The sequence below is a fragment of the Sebastes umbrosus genome, chromosome 10 (genome assembly GCF_015220745.1).
Source record: "Sebastes umbrosus isolate fSebUmb1 chromosome 10, fSebUmb1.pri, whole genome shotgun sequence".
Taxonomy (NCBI): Eukaryota; Metazoa; Chordata; class Actinopteri; order Perciformes; family Sebastidae; genus Sebastes; species Sebastes umbrosus.
Window position 1 is genome coordinate 32,521,321 of NC_051278.1, and position 20,647 is coordinate 32,541,967.

The window sequence follows — 20,647 nt, forward strand, 5'->3', positions numbered from 1 at the left end:
CACACACACACACACACACACACACACACACACACACACACACACACACGGAATTACATTTCTAAATGCAGAATAACAGAGAGTTTAATCTGCTGTATTACAACAAGTCACTTCTACCTGAGTGACCACAGGTAAACAGTCTTCTTTATTAAAGGTTGCATGGCATACAAGTGTTGAAATGATGATATTCAAGGCCTTGAGATCCTTTTAGGTCTATGAGGTGCTGAGGATGATATCCTACCTGTAGTAACAGACCACGGTGACACAGATCAGAGTGCAGCAGCAGACCGTCATGGAGATGAGGAAGGCCAGCCAGTGGGGGCTGCCTTCTGGAAGACAAAACACTGGAGGTTAAACTCAGGTCTACATTCACCTGATAAACACCTGAATCTCTCCACTGTGAGGAGTGTGAATGTTACCGGCGGGGGCCTGAGGGGGGAGGGTGGGCTGTAAGTCTCTGTTGCAGAGGTCAGTGTTGCAGCACTCGATTGTCCTCCTGGTCTGAGCATTGGGAGAGTCCTGTCAATCAAAGCAATCATACGGTCAATCAATGAAACCTCCTGCCACGTCATCTGTCTCACACCTGTCAGGAACAGACCAGAGTTCGTATTTATCAAGTGTCTCGGAGGAGGAGATCACTCTTAACTGGTCAAAAGTCTCAGAGTGACACAAATTTGGTTCTACTTTTAGACCTACAAGACACCTTTTCCTTTTCCTTTTTTTTGGGAAATGACCTCTTTCTCTGCCAAAACTTCAGAGAGCTGCAGAGGAATCTTAACCAGTTAGGAGTTGCCCGGAGATGTCGTTCAGGCAGAGACAAACATATATTCAGAGCGCTGTGAGCTCATTAAAAGATAACATTTTGGCAAAACATTTTTAAAAACATATTATAAATCACAACTATTATCAGAGAATTACATCACATCATCATATCAGAATTTCCCTTTTTATGGCTGAGAATATCATAAAATAGAAACGTCGCACGACGATGTTCTTGTGTTTCAAATACATGGGCCAGATGTGGCCATCGAAGAGGCCGGGGGGGTCTGGCATCGTGTAGTTCCTAGAGCACCTCCTCTTTTTGCATTCTTCATATGGGATGGAAATAAAGTAACGTTGGTTCAGCACGTCGATCAAAGGTTCGTAGGTGTAAAGCAGAAAGCCCTCCACAATAAGGATGTGTGAGTCTCCTCCTCCTCCTCCTCCTCCTCCTCCTCCTCCTCCTCCTTACGGTCAGACTTTGGGACGATCTCAGTATCCAGGGTGGTATTGACGCCGTGAGACTTCTCAAACTTCACTGGGTTGTCCAACCGTGCATAGATCGTACTCATCATGGCGTCCATGTCTTGTAAGAATGGTCATTGTTCTCAAAGTCAGCTTCATAAATTACTCTCTACTCAGAGGTCGGAGTATTTTTAGACGTAGTTTAACTTTCAGCACAAGGACGGTTTTAAAATGTAAAAGCCTTAAGATTAATTAAACAGCAGATGCCGCAATATTATTTAGTTAAACGAAGGTCCCTTCACATTTTCCATTTCCAAATTCCAGACTTTTCCAGACTCAAGTTTCCAGTCTTCTCGGTAGATTTCTTTAGACCATATTGACTTTGTGACTCGGGGAGGAGGCTGGGACAAGATTTTACACAAAGTTTGCATCCAGCTCTCTTTTCCCATTTCGAATTGTTCAGCAACCAGGCTTTGTATTTGGGATTGTCAAGCCGGTCCGGAGAAAACCTGCGTTTACCCATTGTGGCCGTTCAGTTCACAGCCCTAGATGGAGAGGCCTCCATCTCAATGTGGGCAGTAATTTTAACATTAATACAGTTTTTGCGGTATAAAGAGAATCTGATGATGCTGGAGACCTTCAAGACATAGTGGATGACAGTTTGTATCAGCTCGTCACCACTGCACTGAATCAAAACAAGAACGGCCAGGTAAACTGATGTGAGTTGGAACACTAGTCCCAGTTCGTCACGTTCACGATGAGCCAATCAGATTTCAACAAAAATTAGGATCAGTCCAAATTGGGAGGGGCCGCTTGTCTCCCCCCTTAATATTGAAAGTATTAGATTGGCCCACTCTGACTCTGCGCTGTCAGCCTGCAGTTACTGCTAGGGATGTCGCAAGAACCGATACTTCAGTACCAAGTCAATGCCAAATTTCTAAAAATGTGACGGTACTCTTTTTCTACAGTACCGACGGTACCGTACGATGCCTGCAGGGTCCGAAGTTACCACCCACCAAGCGCCAAATGCGGCTGCTTCTGTCCTCTGCTCTCTGTCTTTGATTGACACACACACACACACACACACACACACACACACACACACAACAGCGCCATGCAGCAGCGAGATCCGGCGATGCAGAGATCCTCTATGTTCGAGAAGAGGATTCACTCGTGTGGAAAAAACTGAACTGAACAAACTGAATTTCTATCTTTTGTTGCTTATTGTTAAATCTCTGAAAAGTGTTTTTTTTATTAAACTCTGGACTGTATTTCCGGTGAATGTTATTGGGACTTGCATTTGATTATCTTACACACCAGAACGACTTAGTTTGAACCAATCCAACAGCATGCAATCAGGTTTCAGGAGAAAAGCATGAAGAACTAACGTTACGTTACTGAGCACCAGATGGATCCAGTTACTCTGCTGTTAAAATTACGTTACATTTGATGAAGAGCTCATATGGCTTGTTTAGGACTGGAGACCTGAGTTGGGACTTGAGTCACAGACTAGAAACTTACTTGTGACTTGCAAAACAATGACTTGGTCCCACCTCCGGTAGCCTATACCCAATGAAATGTCACCATGTCAGTGAATTTAGACTACTACTTGCAATCTGAGGAGATATATATATATCTCCTCAGATTGCAAGTAGTACATGTAGTGCAAGTAGTACATGACACATGTACACATTACATGGGATTTTTTTTTTTACTGTGGTATCAAATTTGGTATCGAGAATCGTGGAAATTCCCCTGCTATTGGTATCGACTACTAGATTTCTGGTATTGTGACATCCCTAGTTACTGCTATTGGTTACTTTTTATTTCTATATTATTATTGTTATTTTGCTTAGAATCAAAACTTAGCCCATATTTCGCTGCCCTTGCCATAGTGCCACCCTATGCAACTGCCTAGTTTGGCAATATGGACGCGTTGGCGTACAGGCGTAGAGGCAGCTCTGCGTAGGAGTGTGCGTTCAGTCGCACGCCATAGCCTACTTCTTGCCTTGCTTTCGACGACATCAAGCTCGCTCTGGCCCGCGCTCAGTCACACAGTAGTAATAAACATTTTGGCTGCACTGGCTGCTCCAAACGCCACGAAAAACACTCTGCTCGTATGATCAATTTACTTTTAGAAATTCTGAATTTCATATTTTAGAAAACAGAATAGGGGCAACAGTCTAGAAACAGAACCGTTTTTTTCCATTATCTCTCTTCTTTTTTCCATACTTTTCCAGACCTGGAAATTACATAAAACAAATTCCATACTTTTCCATACTGCGTAGGAACCCTGTTAAACGAATGACTCAATTCTGTTTCTGAGAAAAAAATGTTGAGGTAAGAAACTGACACTTCAGTTGCAGATGAATCAAAGCTGAACTATTAAGTTGACTTGTTATATGTCGACCTTGAATAAAATGTATAAATCTTGTTGTTTTTTCTGTGTAAGTAAACATATACGTGTGTGTGTGTGTTTGTGTGTGTGTACCTTGCACTGGAAGTGTGAGCCTTCATACTTCATGCAGCCAGAGGTGAGAATGGCCTCGCCGTGCTCATCCTCCTCGATGATGGCGAAGCACTGACCGTTGGTCCTGGGGAGACACACAGATCAGTCATATGGATCAATAAGAACAATTTTAAACTTGTATGGCTGATCAGCTGCTATTCTACTGTCCTCAGGGCTCGACTGGACTGTTTTGGGGCCTTTAGTAAGATTTCATCACCCTTTCTACCATGGGTTTACGGTATTCTTCTCTGCTGTCTCTACTCACTGGCAGGTATTGTTGGTGGCGTCCTCTGGACAGTGTCCGGAACAGTAGCAGGTGAGGAAACGGGCGGCGTCCTCGGGTGGAATGGTCGAGTCCTCACCGGGCCGCCGAGCCTCGGGTTTCACCCCTGTCCCCTGCAGGACGTGGTCCGGGTTCTGACCTGCAGCTGGAAGGGGAAACAGGAACAGAGTCAGACTGAGGTTTAAACAAACAAACAACAAAAGTGTCTGTGTATTTTATTGAATGTTTCAAATGAAGAAAGAGACTTCATTCTTCAAATATTACTGGAAAATAAGGAGACACAATCTTATCTAATTTAATAATCTTAATTCAAATTCAAGTCCAGAGCCCAATCCCAATGTCCACACACAGACTCACAGACTTTGAGGTGCATTCCCGCAAAGTCCATGAAGGGTTAGGGCTGTCAAATCGCCAAGTCCTTGAGGTAGGGGTGTTGCGGTATTAAAAACATGAAAATAGTAATATTGTGTAAATAATCCAGCCACGATATATCGGGTTTAACAACAACGGCATTTAGCTCTTGGTTTAGCTATTTCTCTTTTGTGTTCTCCCGCACGCAGTAAATAAAAGCTTGCCGCAGACATAACGTCATACACGTGCGCCACAAACAGACTATAAAGTAAACACACCACAAGCAAGTGCACGTCTCGTCTTCGTGATTATGTCAAAATGGCGACGAATGAAAAGGCAATACTTTATCGCCCTGCTAAAAACGTAAACTCTAAATTCTTCGGGTTGCACAAGAAAAACAAAGTGTTTCTTGATACCGCTCCAGTGTGCAGGGAATGTGGAGCTACAGTAGCCAAAGGAGGCAATACTTCAAACATGACACTGTAGAGCGAGGAAGTTGTAATGTTAGCATAGCTAAACATGTCAGTTGAGTTCTAGGAGCACAACGTTAGCATATCTTGGTTAGTGAATGACTATGTGAGCTAGCCAGCTGGAGCTGGGTGGTGTTGGCTAGCTCGGACCCCGCCGGTGATAGTGAATGACTATGTTAGCTAGCTAGCTAATTTATGTGCTAAGTAAAGTTAGCTAACTTAATTGAGGTCTGTTCAACAAGACAGTGACAGCTGGTACTTTTCTTGTGGTCAGGCAGCAGCATCCAAGAAACGTGAGAAATCATCAGGGAGGGAGAAAGGAGCAGGTCAGCTCAGCCTATTTATTCTCTTCTATATGTTTATTCAGTTCAGACACACTCTCTGACATGTAAAACACACTGCTATCTGTTGTTTTGGAAAGAAAACAAACAAACGTTGGACCAAATAAAGTTAAAGATGTATTTTAAGTGATTGCGTAATTTTTCCAATGATATCGCGATAATGTCGTTATCGTGATATTTTTTGCCGTGATGATCGTATTGAGAAAAATTGATATCCTGACAGCCCTACCTCGCAGACATTTTCACTATCATTTCACAAACACTTTCCATAAGTCCACATTTCTGCACTTTGCTTGAGGGAATTACCCACAATTCATAGCATTGTGACGTTAAACACAGGGTTACCACAGTTACCATGGGAAACCCGGAGGCGTAAATAAAAAAAGGTAAACAGAGGACGGCACATGGGTGTTCAGTCAGGCATATTCAAATTTACACAGGAACATGATCTAGTCTCGTAAGGCGAGAGCCCGGAAGACGTTCACGTAGGCAGCAAAAACCTAAAATAAAAACCCACAATTGGCTTTGTCAAGGTAACTTGATATGTCGCCGTAAAGTGCTGTCCCATTAATATTTATGCCATTTCAAGCCCTCGCAGCCTCTCACACTCAACCATTTACCAGGTGACGTCAGTCTAGTCCCTGAGGGTTCAGGGAAGCTGCTTGACATCCTCCTGGATCCACCTTCTCACATACAGTATGTTCACATTATATGTATTAATTTTTGTCATATGGATTGTCTATATTGTATTTTCATTATGTTGTTACTCTGTACACATGACATCTATTGCACGTCTGTCCATCCTGGAAGGGGGATCCCTCCTCTGTTGCTCTTCCTGAGATTTTTTCCATTTTTTCTTTTTCCCTGTTAAAAGGTTTTTTTTTTTGGGGGGGGGGGGGGCTCTCACTTATCTGATGAGAGGGTCGCACTGTAAAGGACAGAGGGTGTCATATTCTATACAGATTGTAAAGCCCCCTGAGGCAAATTTGTGATGTGTGATTTTGGGCTATACAATGGTAAATGGACTTGCATTTATATAGAGCTTTTCTAGTCTTCCGACCACTCAAAGCGCTTTACGTTACATGTCAGCATTCACCCATTCACACACACATTCATACACTGATGGCAGTGGCTGCCGTGCAAGGAGTCAACCTGCCCATCAGGATCTCATCTAAATACTCATTCACACATCAACATGTGACCGGAGCAGCCGGGGATCGAACCACCGACCTTCCGATTAGTGGACGACCTGCTCTACCCTCTGACTTGACTTGTCTTCAGGGCTTAAGGACTCTGGGGGCAGAGTGGAGAGCTGGGAGAACAGACTTCAGGTTAGATTTATCAGTGACTCCTCCTGCTGGAGGTGAAACATTCCTCCTCTATCAGCAGAACAACAGGAGGGGGAGGAGGTCCATATAAGGACCACAGGCTATTTATACTGCACCAACAACTGGGAGTGTGTCCCGTCATAATCTTTACATTTTAGGCAGATCAGGGGTCAGAGGTCACAGCACGCAGGTAAACGGGAATTCCCCTTCCCCCTTTACATTTTTAAGGCAGGGTCGGTAATGTTGAGAAACTATCAAGAGTACGCTAGATTTATAAAAATAATCTAACTGAAAAACCCAGTCCAGTGTTGCCAATTCTTTTCCAATGAAAGTTGCTAGCAGCACGAGCTCCAAAAGTCTCTAAATCTAGTCGGCTGACAGTCTTTCCCTTCAGGCCTCCCTCCAAAGCCACTCCCCCAAAACGATCACAATGAACATAAACAACGAACATGGCTATAGTTACTACTCACAGCTGTCACGCTAGCAGCTTATGGAAGACTGTATGTTTGAGTTAGGGCTGGGCGATATGGAGAAAATCAAATATCACTAGATTTTTTGACCAAATACCTCGATATCGATATTGCGACGATATTGTAGGGTTCACTATTGGGGTTTATACAAACTATTTACACAACCAAATCTTTGATAAATAATCATCAGTAATGTGGATATAATGACTAAGTGGGTAAAGGCAAATAATAAAACAACTAGAACAGTCTGCTAAGTTCAGAGAGTGACATCACTTTACTGTATGCAGCCGTTAAAACCAGGAAAAGACAACATTTATACCACATTACCATATCCAAAATCTAAGATGAGATCTTAGATCTTATATCGATATAAGGTCTAAATATTGCCCAGCCCTAGTGTGAGTGTGTGCAGGCAGGCAACTAACCCGTCCAATCATTTCATTTGGGCCAAATGAAATGATTGGACGGGCTTATTACAATACAGCGACACCTACCAATACCGGACTATTTTCTTTATTTGTCAGAGCATTTGATTTATTGATTGCTGTCAGGATGTAATGAGAATTTCAACTAATATAACAAAAATGGATTTGAACAGCACTACCAACCCTTCCTTTAACTGTAATTCATTTAAGTCTATTGGTTTAACCTCATTGTATTCTTACAGGTTGTTATTAGAACCGTGTGCCTCATTTTATTCATTTGTCTTCTATCGTTAATGCTTGGGCATGATTTTATGACTATTTTAACACTACATTTTACTTTACCAATTCATTTCATTATAGTTTTTCTCTCTGCTTTCTTTTTGTTCATACTTATTCTCTATTTTCCCCCCTTTCTTCCATGTTTTTTTAGTCTTCTTTCTCTTTTTTTTATACGCATATTGCATCATTGGGAATCTTGGATGTACACTTGAGGAAAATAATACAAATTATGAATCGCAAAGAAAAATATTTAATTATTCCAGCTAACAGACTCTAATAATCCTCCATGTTGGACAACAAATAACGATTATTTTCAACATCTGCCGATATTTTCAGATTAAATTTCCTTGTCTGTAAAATGCCAGTATCGATAATCAGTTTATAGTCATATAAAACAGAGAAAAGGCAGAAAATGAGCACATTAAAGGAGCCGGTGCCAGCAAACACTTGGCTAGTTGATTCATTTGAGCAATTCAGCTTTATCAGACAGAGACAATATTCTTTACAAGGTTTAACAAAGGAACACAGAAGTGAAGGGGTCAGACAGATAGGAGAAGTCTTAATCCCTACATCCCTCTCTTATCAGTCCACCTTAACTGCCTTCTTCTATTTATCTCCAGTCCTCCTTTAATCTCTCTCTCCCTTCTCTCCTCCCTCATCTCCTTCATTCCTTAACCCTTATTTCTTTTACATACTCTCCTCGCTCTTTAAGCTCACAGGAAAAACACTCCGAGGTGTGCAGACGTGCATGTTGTCATGTCTGGACATGACCTACCTGCACAGCTACACTTTGAACTGCCAGGTCGCCACGGCAACAGTCTGTCGGTCTGTCTGTGTCTGTTTCTCTACTACCACCACAGACATAAAAACTGAGCCTTGTGGTTCAGACATGGAGTTCCAGAGAGTCTAACAGGCATCGACTGTGACTCTGCAGACTGGAACGCAGACTCTGACTCATGTTTGACGGACATACAGAGGAGAAAAACAGAAGAAGAAGACGAAAAGCGCCCGATGTCGCCTTGCAGCGACGCTTTGACGAGCCGAGTCGGCACATTAAAACTCTACGTCCACATTAAGCTGCGTCTTTTTCTATCCGTTTCAGCCATCTGTCCACACAAAACACACAAAAAAATAAGCTTTTACTAAACAGTTTCCGGAGTTTATAAATTGTAAAACTCCAGCTTGGTTTTTCAGTGTTTACGGTGAAAGCTGAGCATTTACTAAATAATTACATAAGCTGTCGTGTGAGTGTCAGAGGCTGGAGGTAAGTAAATCACCAACTAACTGACTAACTAAGTCAGTCAGTATGTAAGTAAGTCACCAACTAACTAACTAACTAAGTCACTAAGTAAGTAACACAGAGTTTAGCAGTTTCTGTCCGTTCCACCTCCCTCTCAGGCTTACGGCAGCTCTGATTGGCTAAAAAACTGTTGTGAGTGACTGGAGCGAGGAGGAAGGAGAAGTAAAGAGATGGTGGGTGTGCTGAGGCTGGAAATGGCTGCTCTTGTTTCTGTCTCCATCCACATGTGTGCTTAATTGTGCCGGCAGTCAGTGGAGACTGAGGTCTGGCAGAGAACACGCTGGGTAATCAGACTCTTAAAGTCACAGCACTGCTTCAGACCGACTGTTTATTTACATCCAGCAGCAGCAGCAGCAGCAGCAGCAGCAGCTGCAGCAGCAGCAGCAGCAGCAGCTGACTGATAAACACTCTGACCTGTCAGCTGACGTCCTCTCTCTCATTTTAAACACTTGACCCGCAGGAGGAAACGGTGAACTGAACTGACGTTGACACTTTCAGGACGGAGCAGTCGGTGTGGTCCGCAGACACAAAGTTAGCCGCTCTGCTCTCATACAGAGAAACTTTACAACTGTGAGTTAGTCAACAATGACTCACCGTCTGCAAATATGTAGCTTATTAAAGTTGATGAAAGTAAAAAAGAAATCAACACAGCTGAAAAAATTAATCGAAAGAAATAATCCAATCATGGCTTCATTCTCTTCATTCTATGCTCGCAGCTTCTTAGATGAGATGATTTGTTATGCTTTTCTTTGTCACGTTTATATTTCTAAACTTAATATCTTTAGGTTTTGCACTTTTGTTTGAACAAAATAAAATTTCACTTTGGGCTCTGTCCGGCCATTTTATACACAGGACATTTTATGGACAAAAATAATAATAATAAAAAAAAATAATCAGCAGATTAATCAATAACAAAAACGATCATTAGTTGCAATCCAAGAAAAAACGAATACTAAATAAAAACACAGTACAGGAAAGCAAGTTAAATAGATACATGGAAGAAAGTATAAAGGAAGGAATGTGGGTTAAAGCAGACTGGGGAGCGTTTGTTTTAGCTCCTGCCATGTCCCAGTTGCTGAAAGTGGGTGCTCAGTTTTGAGATGAAGCAGTCGGTATGGTCTGCAGATACAGAGTTAGCCGCTCTGCTCTCATACACAGAAACTTTATGACTGAATTAGTCAACAATGACTCACTGACTGCAAATATGCAGAGAAATAAAGATGATGTGCTCGAACTCAACAGATACCCACACTGTAACGAATGGAAATAATGGAAATCAAATATACTAAAGAAAAATGAACAGCACTTTGAGTTAATAAATACTTCAGTAGAACATCTATAAATTGTTCCCTCCTCTCACACTGTTCAGACAAGACTCCAACACAAACTACACGCAAGCACCAAAACAGCAAAGTTCTATCTAGTGAAGCTTGTCTTGCAAAACAGACTTGGCCGCGGTCGGAGGACGCGGGGGAGACCGTAGCTTTGGTCTCCAGGACCGGAGTCTCTGCTGAACTCTGCTCCTCTGCCTGCCTGCCTGCCTGCCTGCCTTCACTCAGCTCGCTCCACCTCACGTGCATGCGCGCACACTCCACACTGCAGAAGAGTTAGTTTAGCTCTGAGAATATCTAGTGAATGTACAGTGGAGGTTTGTGCAGAAATAACTGCTGCAGCTCCTCCAGACCAACAGAGGTTTCCCGTTTCTTGTGACAGGGCTCAGCAGAGAGAAACGTTATCGTCTCCGACCGGGTGCCGGTGTCTCCCTCCGGGGAGGGAGACACCGGAGGCTGAGGCAGGAAAAGCCAACACTAGGATCAGCATTGATTCATGGAGAGACCTTGGTCTGGTCAGCTAACATTACTGCCAAGCAGCTGAAATATAGAGTGATATTGTGGTTTTAGCTGACGTGTGTCACCTCACTGTGTTGAGCGATGCTCCTTCAGGTATATTTAGAGCGAGCAAGCGCGAGCCCGACGCTGACTTTTGTTGACTTAACGGCCACAGGTGTCGCTGCTAACAAGCCATTCTGAATCTTACAAACAGTCCCTTTAAAAGGTAAAGCAGCAAATCTGGAACCATGAAATGTTTGTTTTTTTTCATGAAAAATGAGTTAAACGATTTAAATTTAATTAATTGATTATATCTGCTTTGTATTTATTATGTGCAGTATATTCTTGAGTCAACATCATTGTAAATGAGAGCTTGCTCTCAATGATCTATCGTGATTAAATAAAGATTGAATATGAATATAATCAAAACAGTCGCCAATTCGTATTTTGATTATTAAAGTGACAGTAGTCAGTATATTTTTGGCATCATTGGGCAAAAATCCCATAATAACTTTCCAGCATATTATAATTCAAGTGTTCTGAGAGAAAACTAGACTTCTGCTCCTCTTCATGGCTCTGTTTTCAGGCTTTAGAACATCTAGCCCATGACGGGAGACTTTGACCAATCACAGGTCAATTCAGAGAGAGAGCGTTCCTCTTGGCTGTGCTCTGGTCATGTGACCGGAACTTGGCGTTCATTTACCAGATTTCACAAACTTTCGCATTTTACAGCTAAACCGTGCACTACAAGATGATTCTGAAAACATTTGAGGAGAGAAATAGACATTAACGTAACATAATATCGATTCATATTTGATCAGCGCTGCCTAGTTTGACCGTTCAATCGGAGTTTGCGAGTGATTGACAGCCGGCTCTCAGAGACGGCAGCTGGACAGCTGACCTCAGATCAGCTCTTACTGCTTGTTTTCCTCCGGTCTGGGAAATCTTGCAGATGCCTTTAGGAGGACCGGAGGATGCAGAGGAACATGACTTTTTTTCAGGTTACCTGTCTCATGCACTACTGTCAGGATATAGCGACCGTTTTATAAAAATAACTTCTTTTTTTTTTTTTAATCATATTTGCTCCAATCTCGCCTACTTCAGCTTTAACTAATATATTACCATGTAAAATCATAATTTGTAAAGTGAGTAGTACCTCCTGCTGTTAGATTAATATAGTTTAGTAAAAAGTACAATACTATCCTCTGAAATGTAGCGTCATAACAATATAAAGTAGTATAAAAGGAAAATACAAAATAAATACAAATACCTTAAATTATACTTATGTACAGGATGTGCACTAAATGTGTCCGAGCTGCTGGCCAGAGAGCACCTGTTTTACCTCCTGGCCCATCCCAGTTGCTGTTTTTAAAGAGTGTATGAAGGAGAGCCGGGTCAAACGCTATCTGAAAGTCATCGTTATCTTCTCCTCTGTGCTGGAAACGTACCTCACTCATTCTGAACTACCCTGAGGTGACAAACTCCACTCGTCTGGTACAGCACGCGTAGTAAAACAAACATGATCTGTAAACACTGTGACTTTACAGCAGGGCTAAGGACAGAGGTGTTGAAACTGGGGCACTGACATGAACTTCCTAAACTTTCCAAAACAATTAGTTGACTAATAGCTCACTCGTTTATTTTCCAGGAAATTAATCTGCAACTAATCTGATAATTGATTAGTTGTTTCTGTCTCCTACAATGTGAGGATTTGCTGTTTATCTCTTTTTTGTACCATAAACTGAATAAATGTGAGTTTTTGTCTGTTGGTCAACAAAACAAGCAACTGGAGACATCACCATTAGCTTTTATAGCTATATATTAGGAATGTTAATAATTAACCGTTTAGCCGTTAACCGACATTAAGCATTTTAACCGAATAACGATATCGGTTAAAAGAAATATTAATAATTAATTAAAAAGCTGAACAGCTCAGAGGAGCGGCTCGTCTCTTTAAGGAGAAAAGCTGGTCCACCTTAACAGCCCACCTTAAGAGGCGGAGCCGGAGATGCAGAATACAGGAAGTCGGCTCCGGTCTCTGGCTCGCTTGAGTGGAGGAGTTGTACTTTCGTAGCATTTATTCACCGACAAATGAACTGCACACACACTGTATCTTGCTGAAGTTACACCGGGCAGACAAAGTACCGTTAATCCGGGCAGACACACAGCTGACAACCTGCTAAACTAAACTAAATCTGTGGTGGAGACTTTTACTGGGAAAGTGGCTGCATGTCCGCGACACTACACGCAGCATCGTAGCTGCTAAGTTAACGCTCCCTGACGGTGAACTGGAGACTCCCGTCAACAAATATCTGTTGTGTTGAGCTGGTACACCGCTGCATGCGAGGCACACATCTTGTCGGTTAACGAGGGTCGGTTATCGGTATCAGCATCACATTTTTCAAAATTAGCATCCCTACTATATGTTACTCACAATATTTTTACATTTTACGGGCTAAATGAGCTGCAGCTCTAATACTTAAAACTTTTTTTTTGGTTGTAGATGCTAGGATCAGACGATGATATTTAATCACTTTAAATGTGACAATTTTATTTGTTGTTAGGAATATCCAACCTCTGATCAGACATTTCTGGACTCTTGTTTTAGGCACCAATGTATCGACAATTGTCAAGTACTGAAATTGAATCATAATCTTGCAAACTAATTCTTTGATCAAATATTTTGCGTTACATTTTAATTTGGAAATGTCTGCTAGTGTTTATACAACATTTAATATTTGAGAGCTTTGGCTATAAAAAAAGAGTGTTTTGTAGTAAAACATGTTTATATTTCTCAAAGTATGTTATTGAAAAAAGTCTCAAAAACCGCAGCCCAACAGGCAACAACAGCTGTCAGTGTGTCAGTGTGCTGACTTGACTATGACTTGCCCCCAAACTGCATGTGATTATCATAAAGGGGGCTTGTCGGTAAAGGGGAGACTCCTGGGTACCCATAGAACCCATTTACATTCACTGATCTGGAGGTCAGATGTCAAGGGACCCCTTTGAACATAGACATGACAGTTTTTCCTCACCAAAATTTTGCGCAAGTTTGGTGCGTTATTTAGCCTCCTTCATGACAAGCTAGTATGACATGGTTGGTACCGATGGATTAAAACTGAGAACACTACAACCTAAAAATTGCAAGTTGCGTTAAAAAAATGAGTAGCATTAAAACAAATTTGCGTTAATGCGTTATTATCGCGTTATTATCGTGTTATTATCGCGTTAACTTTGACAGCTTTAGTGGAGACGTGTTTAAAATAACTTTTAGAGTGGAAGGTATTTTGGAGGAACCTCATTGACATTTAAATGATCCAAATCAACATTCTACATATCAGCACAGAATCCCAACTGCTGAGAGGAGAGATTCTGATTTCTTTGGAGTCCTGGTGATGTCTGCAGTCTGAAGGAGCATCGGGACGGAGAGGAGAAACTGGTTTTCTCTTGTTACGAGCCGTCATCACTTCTACAGGTCGACAGGAGAGTATGACACACAGCTGATGATCAGAGAACGTGATCCAGGGGACTGTTATCAAACCCACCTCCTGATACAACATCCTGCACCCGTTATGTCACCTCTCTGTTCCTCAGCACGGTTACTGTCTCACCTCAAAGTGGTTGTACAACTACATCCACAACAGTAAAGTCATTTCAGGTTAGTTTAGATCATTATTTGACTTCTGATGTTGTTTTTTTTCTAACAGAAAATGGAACATGGGGATTGGCAGCAGTGCTGAAGCCATCTTGCTTACGTTATTAATACCTGACCTTGAGTTAACTGCACATCGTCTACATTAAGCTAATTGTCATTATGTAGTCAGTTACTATAAACTGAGATTCCTCAGTTTAGTCCATTTTTAAAAATTCACTTTAGTGCTGAAACAATTTGTGCATTTATTTGTTATTGATAAACAATAAATCCGATAATTAATTGTTAAAGTCATTCATCAAGGAAAAATGCCAGATATACTCTGGTTCCAGCTTCTAAACAAGTGAGGATTTGCTGTGTTTCCCCATTCATATCATTGTAACTGAATATCTTTGGGTTCTGGACATTTGAAGACATTTTGGGAACATCATTTGTCACTATTTTTTTCAACTGATTAATCAATTCCTTTTAAAAAATGAAAGACATGTTCATCATTTATTGTTATCTGCAGCCCTAATCCACATCCCATGCGACTCATATCTCATTGGTGCTGATTCAAAAATAAAAATCAGATTCAAGAAACAGTGTGAGCAAGTGTGAAATCAGCTGCAACTCTCAGTCTCAGTGGCAGAAAAAAATCCAAAGAGGGGAAATAAACACCGTTTCAAAGGGTGACTATGTCTCCAGAGGGACTGAGGGATATTTCCGGAGAACAATGGCTGTTTGGAGCATTTAGTGCCGCTGACAGCTCGTACAGCGCCATACAGGAAACAGTTAATGTGCAGAGAGGAAGTGAGAGCGGCAACAATCAGTTCAACAGCTTCCTGCAGGGAGGAGTGGTGGACGGGAGAGAGGGAGAGTTTCAGAGGGCTGAAATTTATGCTGTCACATTCAGACCATCACGGGAAAATAAAATCTCGACTGAAAACAGACCGATTATATTCTTTTAGTGTTGAAGCTTTTTTGGGGGGATGCTTTTAAATTACTAAAAACAAACACATTTGACACAGAATAAGTGAAGCTAAAGTCGACAGTCGCTGGTCAAAATGTGAATAAACGAGTGGAAAAATAGTCGATAAGACGACAGAAGCGGTCTCTCCTTTTCCTCCCCAGATTACGGTGTCGGTCCGATATCACACAGTCCGAGTCAATCACAGTCAGTAACACTCGGCTGAGCACCGCCCTGCTCTTATCAGCTTGCTGTGTGTGTTTGCGGGTCAGAAGGTGACCTTTCTCATGTTCAGAGCTGCAGTTTTTGTAACTATGACCACATCCATGCTATGCTGACAAGATCTGAAAAAAAAATAATATCTATTTCTCTGTTTTATCACAACCAACAACGGAGCGTTACAACCAGTACAGCATACTAAATCTTCTGGCCTTGATTCAGATAAGGAACAACTTTAATGTGGGGTGGGAAAGCACCGATATGTTTTCTTGCTTAAATGATACATTTTGAATGCAATATTTGATGCGTCATACATAGGTTGTCAGTGTTGTTGGATTGGAGGCAGGCAGGGCTCTAAACTAACTTTTTTCACCATCTTGTCAGAACCGTCCCGAAATAAATGCGGACCGTTCTGAATTTAAAATCTTTGTTTTTCTACATTATCATTAGTTAATCATTCAAACATGACCGTCAAAAAATCTGATATATGAATATGAGACTACTGATTATTATTATTATTATTATTATTATTATTATTATTATTATTATTATTTTAATAATAAATTACAATTAAATAAATGTATATCTATTAGGGATGGAAAATCCGAACTGTTGGGTTCGCTAGTCACGGTTCGGGACGTGTATGAATTGTTCGGTTCATTTTAAATAAGTTATGAGGCCGATTGTGTATTTTTTTCATGTAGAGTTAGGCGCCCGTTCATTGTCACACAAAAAATCAAGGCCTATTGAAGGAGGCTGGGACACGGGTGGACATGGGTCTTGAGGTACAGGGTTTAACCAATGTGCAGTGTAACTGAAGCTGCGGTCGTGCGTTGCTATTGGCTCAATTTAGGCAGGCAAGATTTTACTGCGCATGTGTTGATGAAGCGTGAACCAGCCCCCTTCACGGATGAAGTGGTGAGTGCGGCTGTCAGTCAGTTTAGGAAATGGCGAGTCGACATGATAAAGTCCAGTTAGAGGATCCACCAGCATCGTTTGGCTCTACTGTATGGGAGCATTACGGATTTAGTGTTACCATGAAAATGACGGAAAATAGTGGTGGATAAAACGGCAACCGTGTGAGCACTGTGCGCAGACAGTGAGGCATACAGCTTATGAATTACACCCAGGTATCACTATCGGGAATGAAAAAGTCAGATTGGTGCATCCCTAGCACCGAAAGCTTCCTAAACACATGTTCATCTAATTGTAAATGTCTCAGACAGAAATAAAGCAAAGTTGTTAAAGAAGGAGTAAAAATGTTTCTGACTGGACCCGTTTCTGTTTCAGAGTCGTGTCTTTTGTTTCCACATGTTTATTTCTAGAGTCTCTCCATTATCAGCCAATTCAGCCTTAATCACAGCTTTAACAAAAGGCCTCTGATATAGATCTGTGTGCACAGGGAGGGGGTGCTGATTACAGAGGAGGGGCATAATGACTTTTTATGTTAATGTACTGCTTATCTGACTGAAAACAAACTGAAGGGGTTAATGAGTAACTGAGCAGCTAAAGCGCCCTCCCTGTTTAAAGGCAGTTCATGAAAGAAAAACAACCATCAGGGAGGATAGATCAGAGCAATGGTGAGACATTATGGATGTTGTAATTCATCAGGTCTCATGAAATGGTTGAGCTTGTATGTTTTATGCTTCAGCCTAAAGTTATAGAAGTAGTCAAGAGTGTGTATCTCATCTCTGTGGATGTTGATTTTCACGTATTTCACAGTTCGAGTAGTCGCTTTTAGATTGAGTGATCGCAGAGAGAAGAAATCTACGATACTCACTGGAAATCCTTCCATTAAAGCAGAACGTGAATGATTGAAAGAGCAGAGTAGTGAAATGATTTTATGTCTTACCGTCAGCTCTGAGGGTCAGCAGGAGAGCAGCGGCCATCGCAGCCAAACAGAACGGTAGACCTGCCATGCTGCAGCAGAGACTGGACTGAGACTGGACCGGAACTGGGCCCAAAACGGGCCGCGCCCTGTGATCAGGAGCTTTCTGGTCAGCTGATAGTCCTGATAAAAGTTGTTAATCCACAGCAGGAGTCGAGGGAGGTGGGGGAGTCGGGGAGGAGCTCAAGCCAGCCAGACGAGGCCTCGGAGAGAAGGATGGTCAACGAGCAGGAGGGATGCAGGGGGGAGACGATGGGAGGGTTATATCACAATACCAGGTCCTCTTCTGTCTCACTGGCTCTTTGCGTCCAAAACCCTGAAGAAGGAGAAGACACAGATTTAAGTTGAGTTCAACATCAGCTGATTAGTGGAGGTTTGGATCTAGAGTGAGGAACAGATAACACCACAGCAGACATACAACCTGTAGGAAGTTATACTAGTTATTTTCTCTGTTCACACTAACAATTATTGTTGAATTCTCTGCTCGTCAAACTTTAAAGTCTCAAACAGCCCAGCCCAGAGTCTCTGATTTACTTTCTCCAGATAGAAACAGATCATATTTGTATTCTACACCCAGGAGTTTTAAAACTTTAGTTCATACTACATCTTTGCTAGCTACAGTAGTTTACAGATTTAAGGTGGAAAAAGCATTTGATCAGCAGGCTGAATTAACATGCTGAGAGGATGTCTATTTTTAGTCCTTTCTGCTTTTTGTTATCTATAGATACTTCATTTATTTGTAGAAATACTCATCATTACTCATGTTTTTTCTTCAATACACCTCGCCTAAACTTATGACAAATGTATTAACAGCCTATACACCTATCAGCCATAACATTAAGATAGCACGGGCACCCTGACCGGTACCCATACACAACACAATGCTCCTCACTGTGTGTTCTGACACCTTTCTATTAGAACCAGCATTAACTTTTTCAGCAGTTTGAGCTCCAGTAGCTCTTCTATTGGATCAGACAACACGGGCCAGCCTTCACTCCCCATGTGCATCAATGAGCCTCGGGTCTGACCCTGTCGCCGGTTCACCGGTTCTCCTTCCTTGGACCACTTCTGGTAGGTCCTGACCACTGTAGACCGGGAACATCCCACAAGAACTGCAGTTCTGGAGATGCTCTGACCCGGTCGTCTAGCCAGCACTATCTGGCCCTTGTCGTCAAAGTCGCTCACATCCTTACGCTGGCCCATTTCTTCTGCTTTCAACACAAAGTTCAAAGTTCAAAATGTTCACTTGCTGTCTGATATATCCCTTCCCCTGATATATCCCTTCTCACAGTCAGTGAAATTAAAAGTATATGTCCTGCTCATAGTTCATCTCTCCTGCTGCTGACAGTTTTAGCTTGGTTGCCACCAAGACTTTTAAAAGGAACTGAATGGTTCCTTCAGCCCACTGTCGTCCGAAATAAACTGCCGTCTCACTGCGATGATATTTACTGCTTCATATATTTACTGACAGGTTGGATGTAATGAATGAAATGCAGCGGAGGAAAATTAAACTAAGAGCGGCTATTGTTAGCTGAAGTCAGTCCCACTGGACGGCAGTAGGAGGTTTGTACCAGCGTCTGGTTCATAAGTAGTTCAGCTGATTTTGCTAATAGATATTAAGAAATAAACTAAACATTTAAGTTTGGAATAATGTCCCTTAATCATGTTTAATTCAAGTATTGTGTTTCTGAATGTTGTGGTATTATTTTCACACTTTCTTTCAAAGACTGCGCATTATTAACTTCAGTTGTAGCAAGCTATGTTTTCAGCTTGTTGTGCAATTATCCTGCATTATACTGTGCTCAATGACGCAGCTAAAAAAGAAACATTCAACCGACAAAATCAAATTTGGCTCAACGTTAAGGGGGCAGCCCGAGTAGAAATGAAGTCAATGATAGAAAGATTGAAGATAGATTGCAGAACAGATTGGAATTGGGGATAGTTGCGAAACAAAGGACATAGGAATGATTAGACAGTAATGATTGGGCTCTAGGCAGCTAAATGATAGCTTCTTGCTAATGTCATTCATTCATTAACCCCATTTGGGACTAGCACCATCCATTGCACCTATGTAATTTATTCAGTTTTGTCTTATAGAGACAAGAATAGAATAATAAAATGCATTGGGCATAGTGCTAGTTTTCTGTGCTTAGCAATTTTTATTGCATGACGGTTTAAAAAAACGCAAACGCAAACTATTTTTAACAGGTGGGTTGGTTGGGCTCCGACTCTCTCCCTCTCGATCCCCCAGGTCTTCAGTGTGCTGTGAACTGGTGACCCCAGCAGGCCCGGCACTGGCCTCAGACGGTCCAACTAACTACCAAATCATTTGTCCAGGGATGTCCTGCAAATTACAGGCGCTGGCCCTGTGCAGCGCTGATAACGACATGTCGCAATTAGTGGGCGCCGAGAGGGATGGAGGTGTGTGTGTGTGAGTGAATTAGTGATGATGCGTGGCCGGTGTCCGTCACTTTTCATTTGTCCGGGGGGGACAAAGAGGTCCGACCTGTGACCCACTTTTCACACATCTCTGGCTGAGGCGGCCGCGAACAAAGACACACAGACACACACATATACACACACATACACGCACACACGGGATACCATACAGGCCCTGGCAAGTGTATATGGGTAAGTTTGTATGTGTGTGTAGTATTGCAAGTGAATGAGGGGGAGCATAGTGGGATGTAACACATGAAAAAAGTGTGTGTGAAAGAGTGTCAAGTCAGGGAATGAGTGAATGTATGTGTGTGCCTGTATTGCCATCTTTGTGAGGACCAATTTCAGCTTCAAACCACCGTAGTGAGGTCAGAGAGAGAGAGCATGTGAAGTGGTTGTGCCTACGAGGACTGGTGGTTGGTATTTTTGGGGCATTATAAACCATATTCTCCAAGTTGGTGATGTCCAGTCCGCACTGCATTGGTGGGTGGGTGTTACCTCAGGTACAGGTGAGACAGGACAGACAAATTCATTCAAGGAACGAGGGAGCCATGTTTTTTCCCGCAGGACTAAAGTCGGTCTGATTGAGGCATAACATGGTATCTCCAGCCACTTCTTTTCACCAGCAAGCAACTGCCTTCATCTGAAGAGAATTACGTGTCCAAAATGTTTATTGGACCGAGTTTCATAA

The 20,647-nt window shown here is 42.0% G+C and overlaps 2 protein-coding genes across 4 annotated transcripts in view; both read right to left on the reverse strand.

The window, feature by feature from the left end:
* LOC119495137 (bone morphogenetic protein receptor type-1A-like) overlaps positions 1–20,647 on the reverse strand; it is an 85,944-nt gene that overhangs the window by 11,977 nt on the left and 53,320 nt on the right. For 2 of the 3 annotated variants that reach the window (XR_005208363.1, XM_037781367.1), the window contains exons 3-7: positions 17,482–17,833; positions 3,999–4,161; positions 3,716–3,818; positions 420–519; positions 242–329 (exon numbers count right to left, since the gene is read on the reverse strand). Coding sequence is in view for 1 of the 3 variants with exons in the window: in XM_037781367.1 (XP_037637295.1) it covers positions 242–329; positions 420–519; positions 3,716–3,818; positions 3,999–4,161; positions 17,482–17,548 (521 nt within the window). In the remaining 2 variants the exon portion in view is untranslated. The remainder of the gene's footprint in view (positions 1–241; positions 330–419; positions 520–3,715; positions 3,819–3,998; positions 4,162–17,481; positions 17,834–20,647) is intronic. The other variant, XR_005208364.1, reaches the window with a different exon arrangement.
* Positions 913–1,358, reverse strand: LOC119495139 (nicotinamide riboside kinase 2-like). Its single transcript, XM_037781370.1, has 2 exons — positions 1,232–1,358; positions 913–1,199 (listed from the first exon to the last, which is right to left on the reverse strand). The coding sequence occupies exons 1-2, from the start codon at positions 1,341–1,343 to the stop codon at positions 928–930; spliced, it is 384 nt and encodes a 127-aa protein (XP_037637298.1). The 5' UTR covers positions 1,344–1,358; the 3' UTR covers positions 913–927.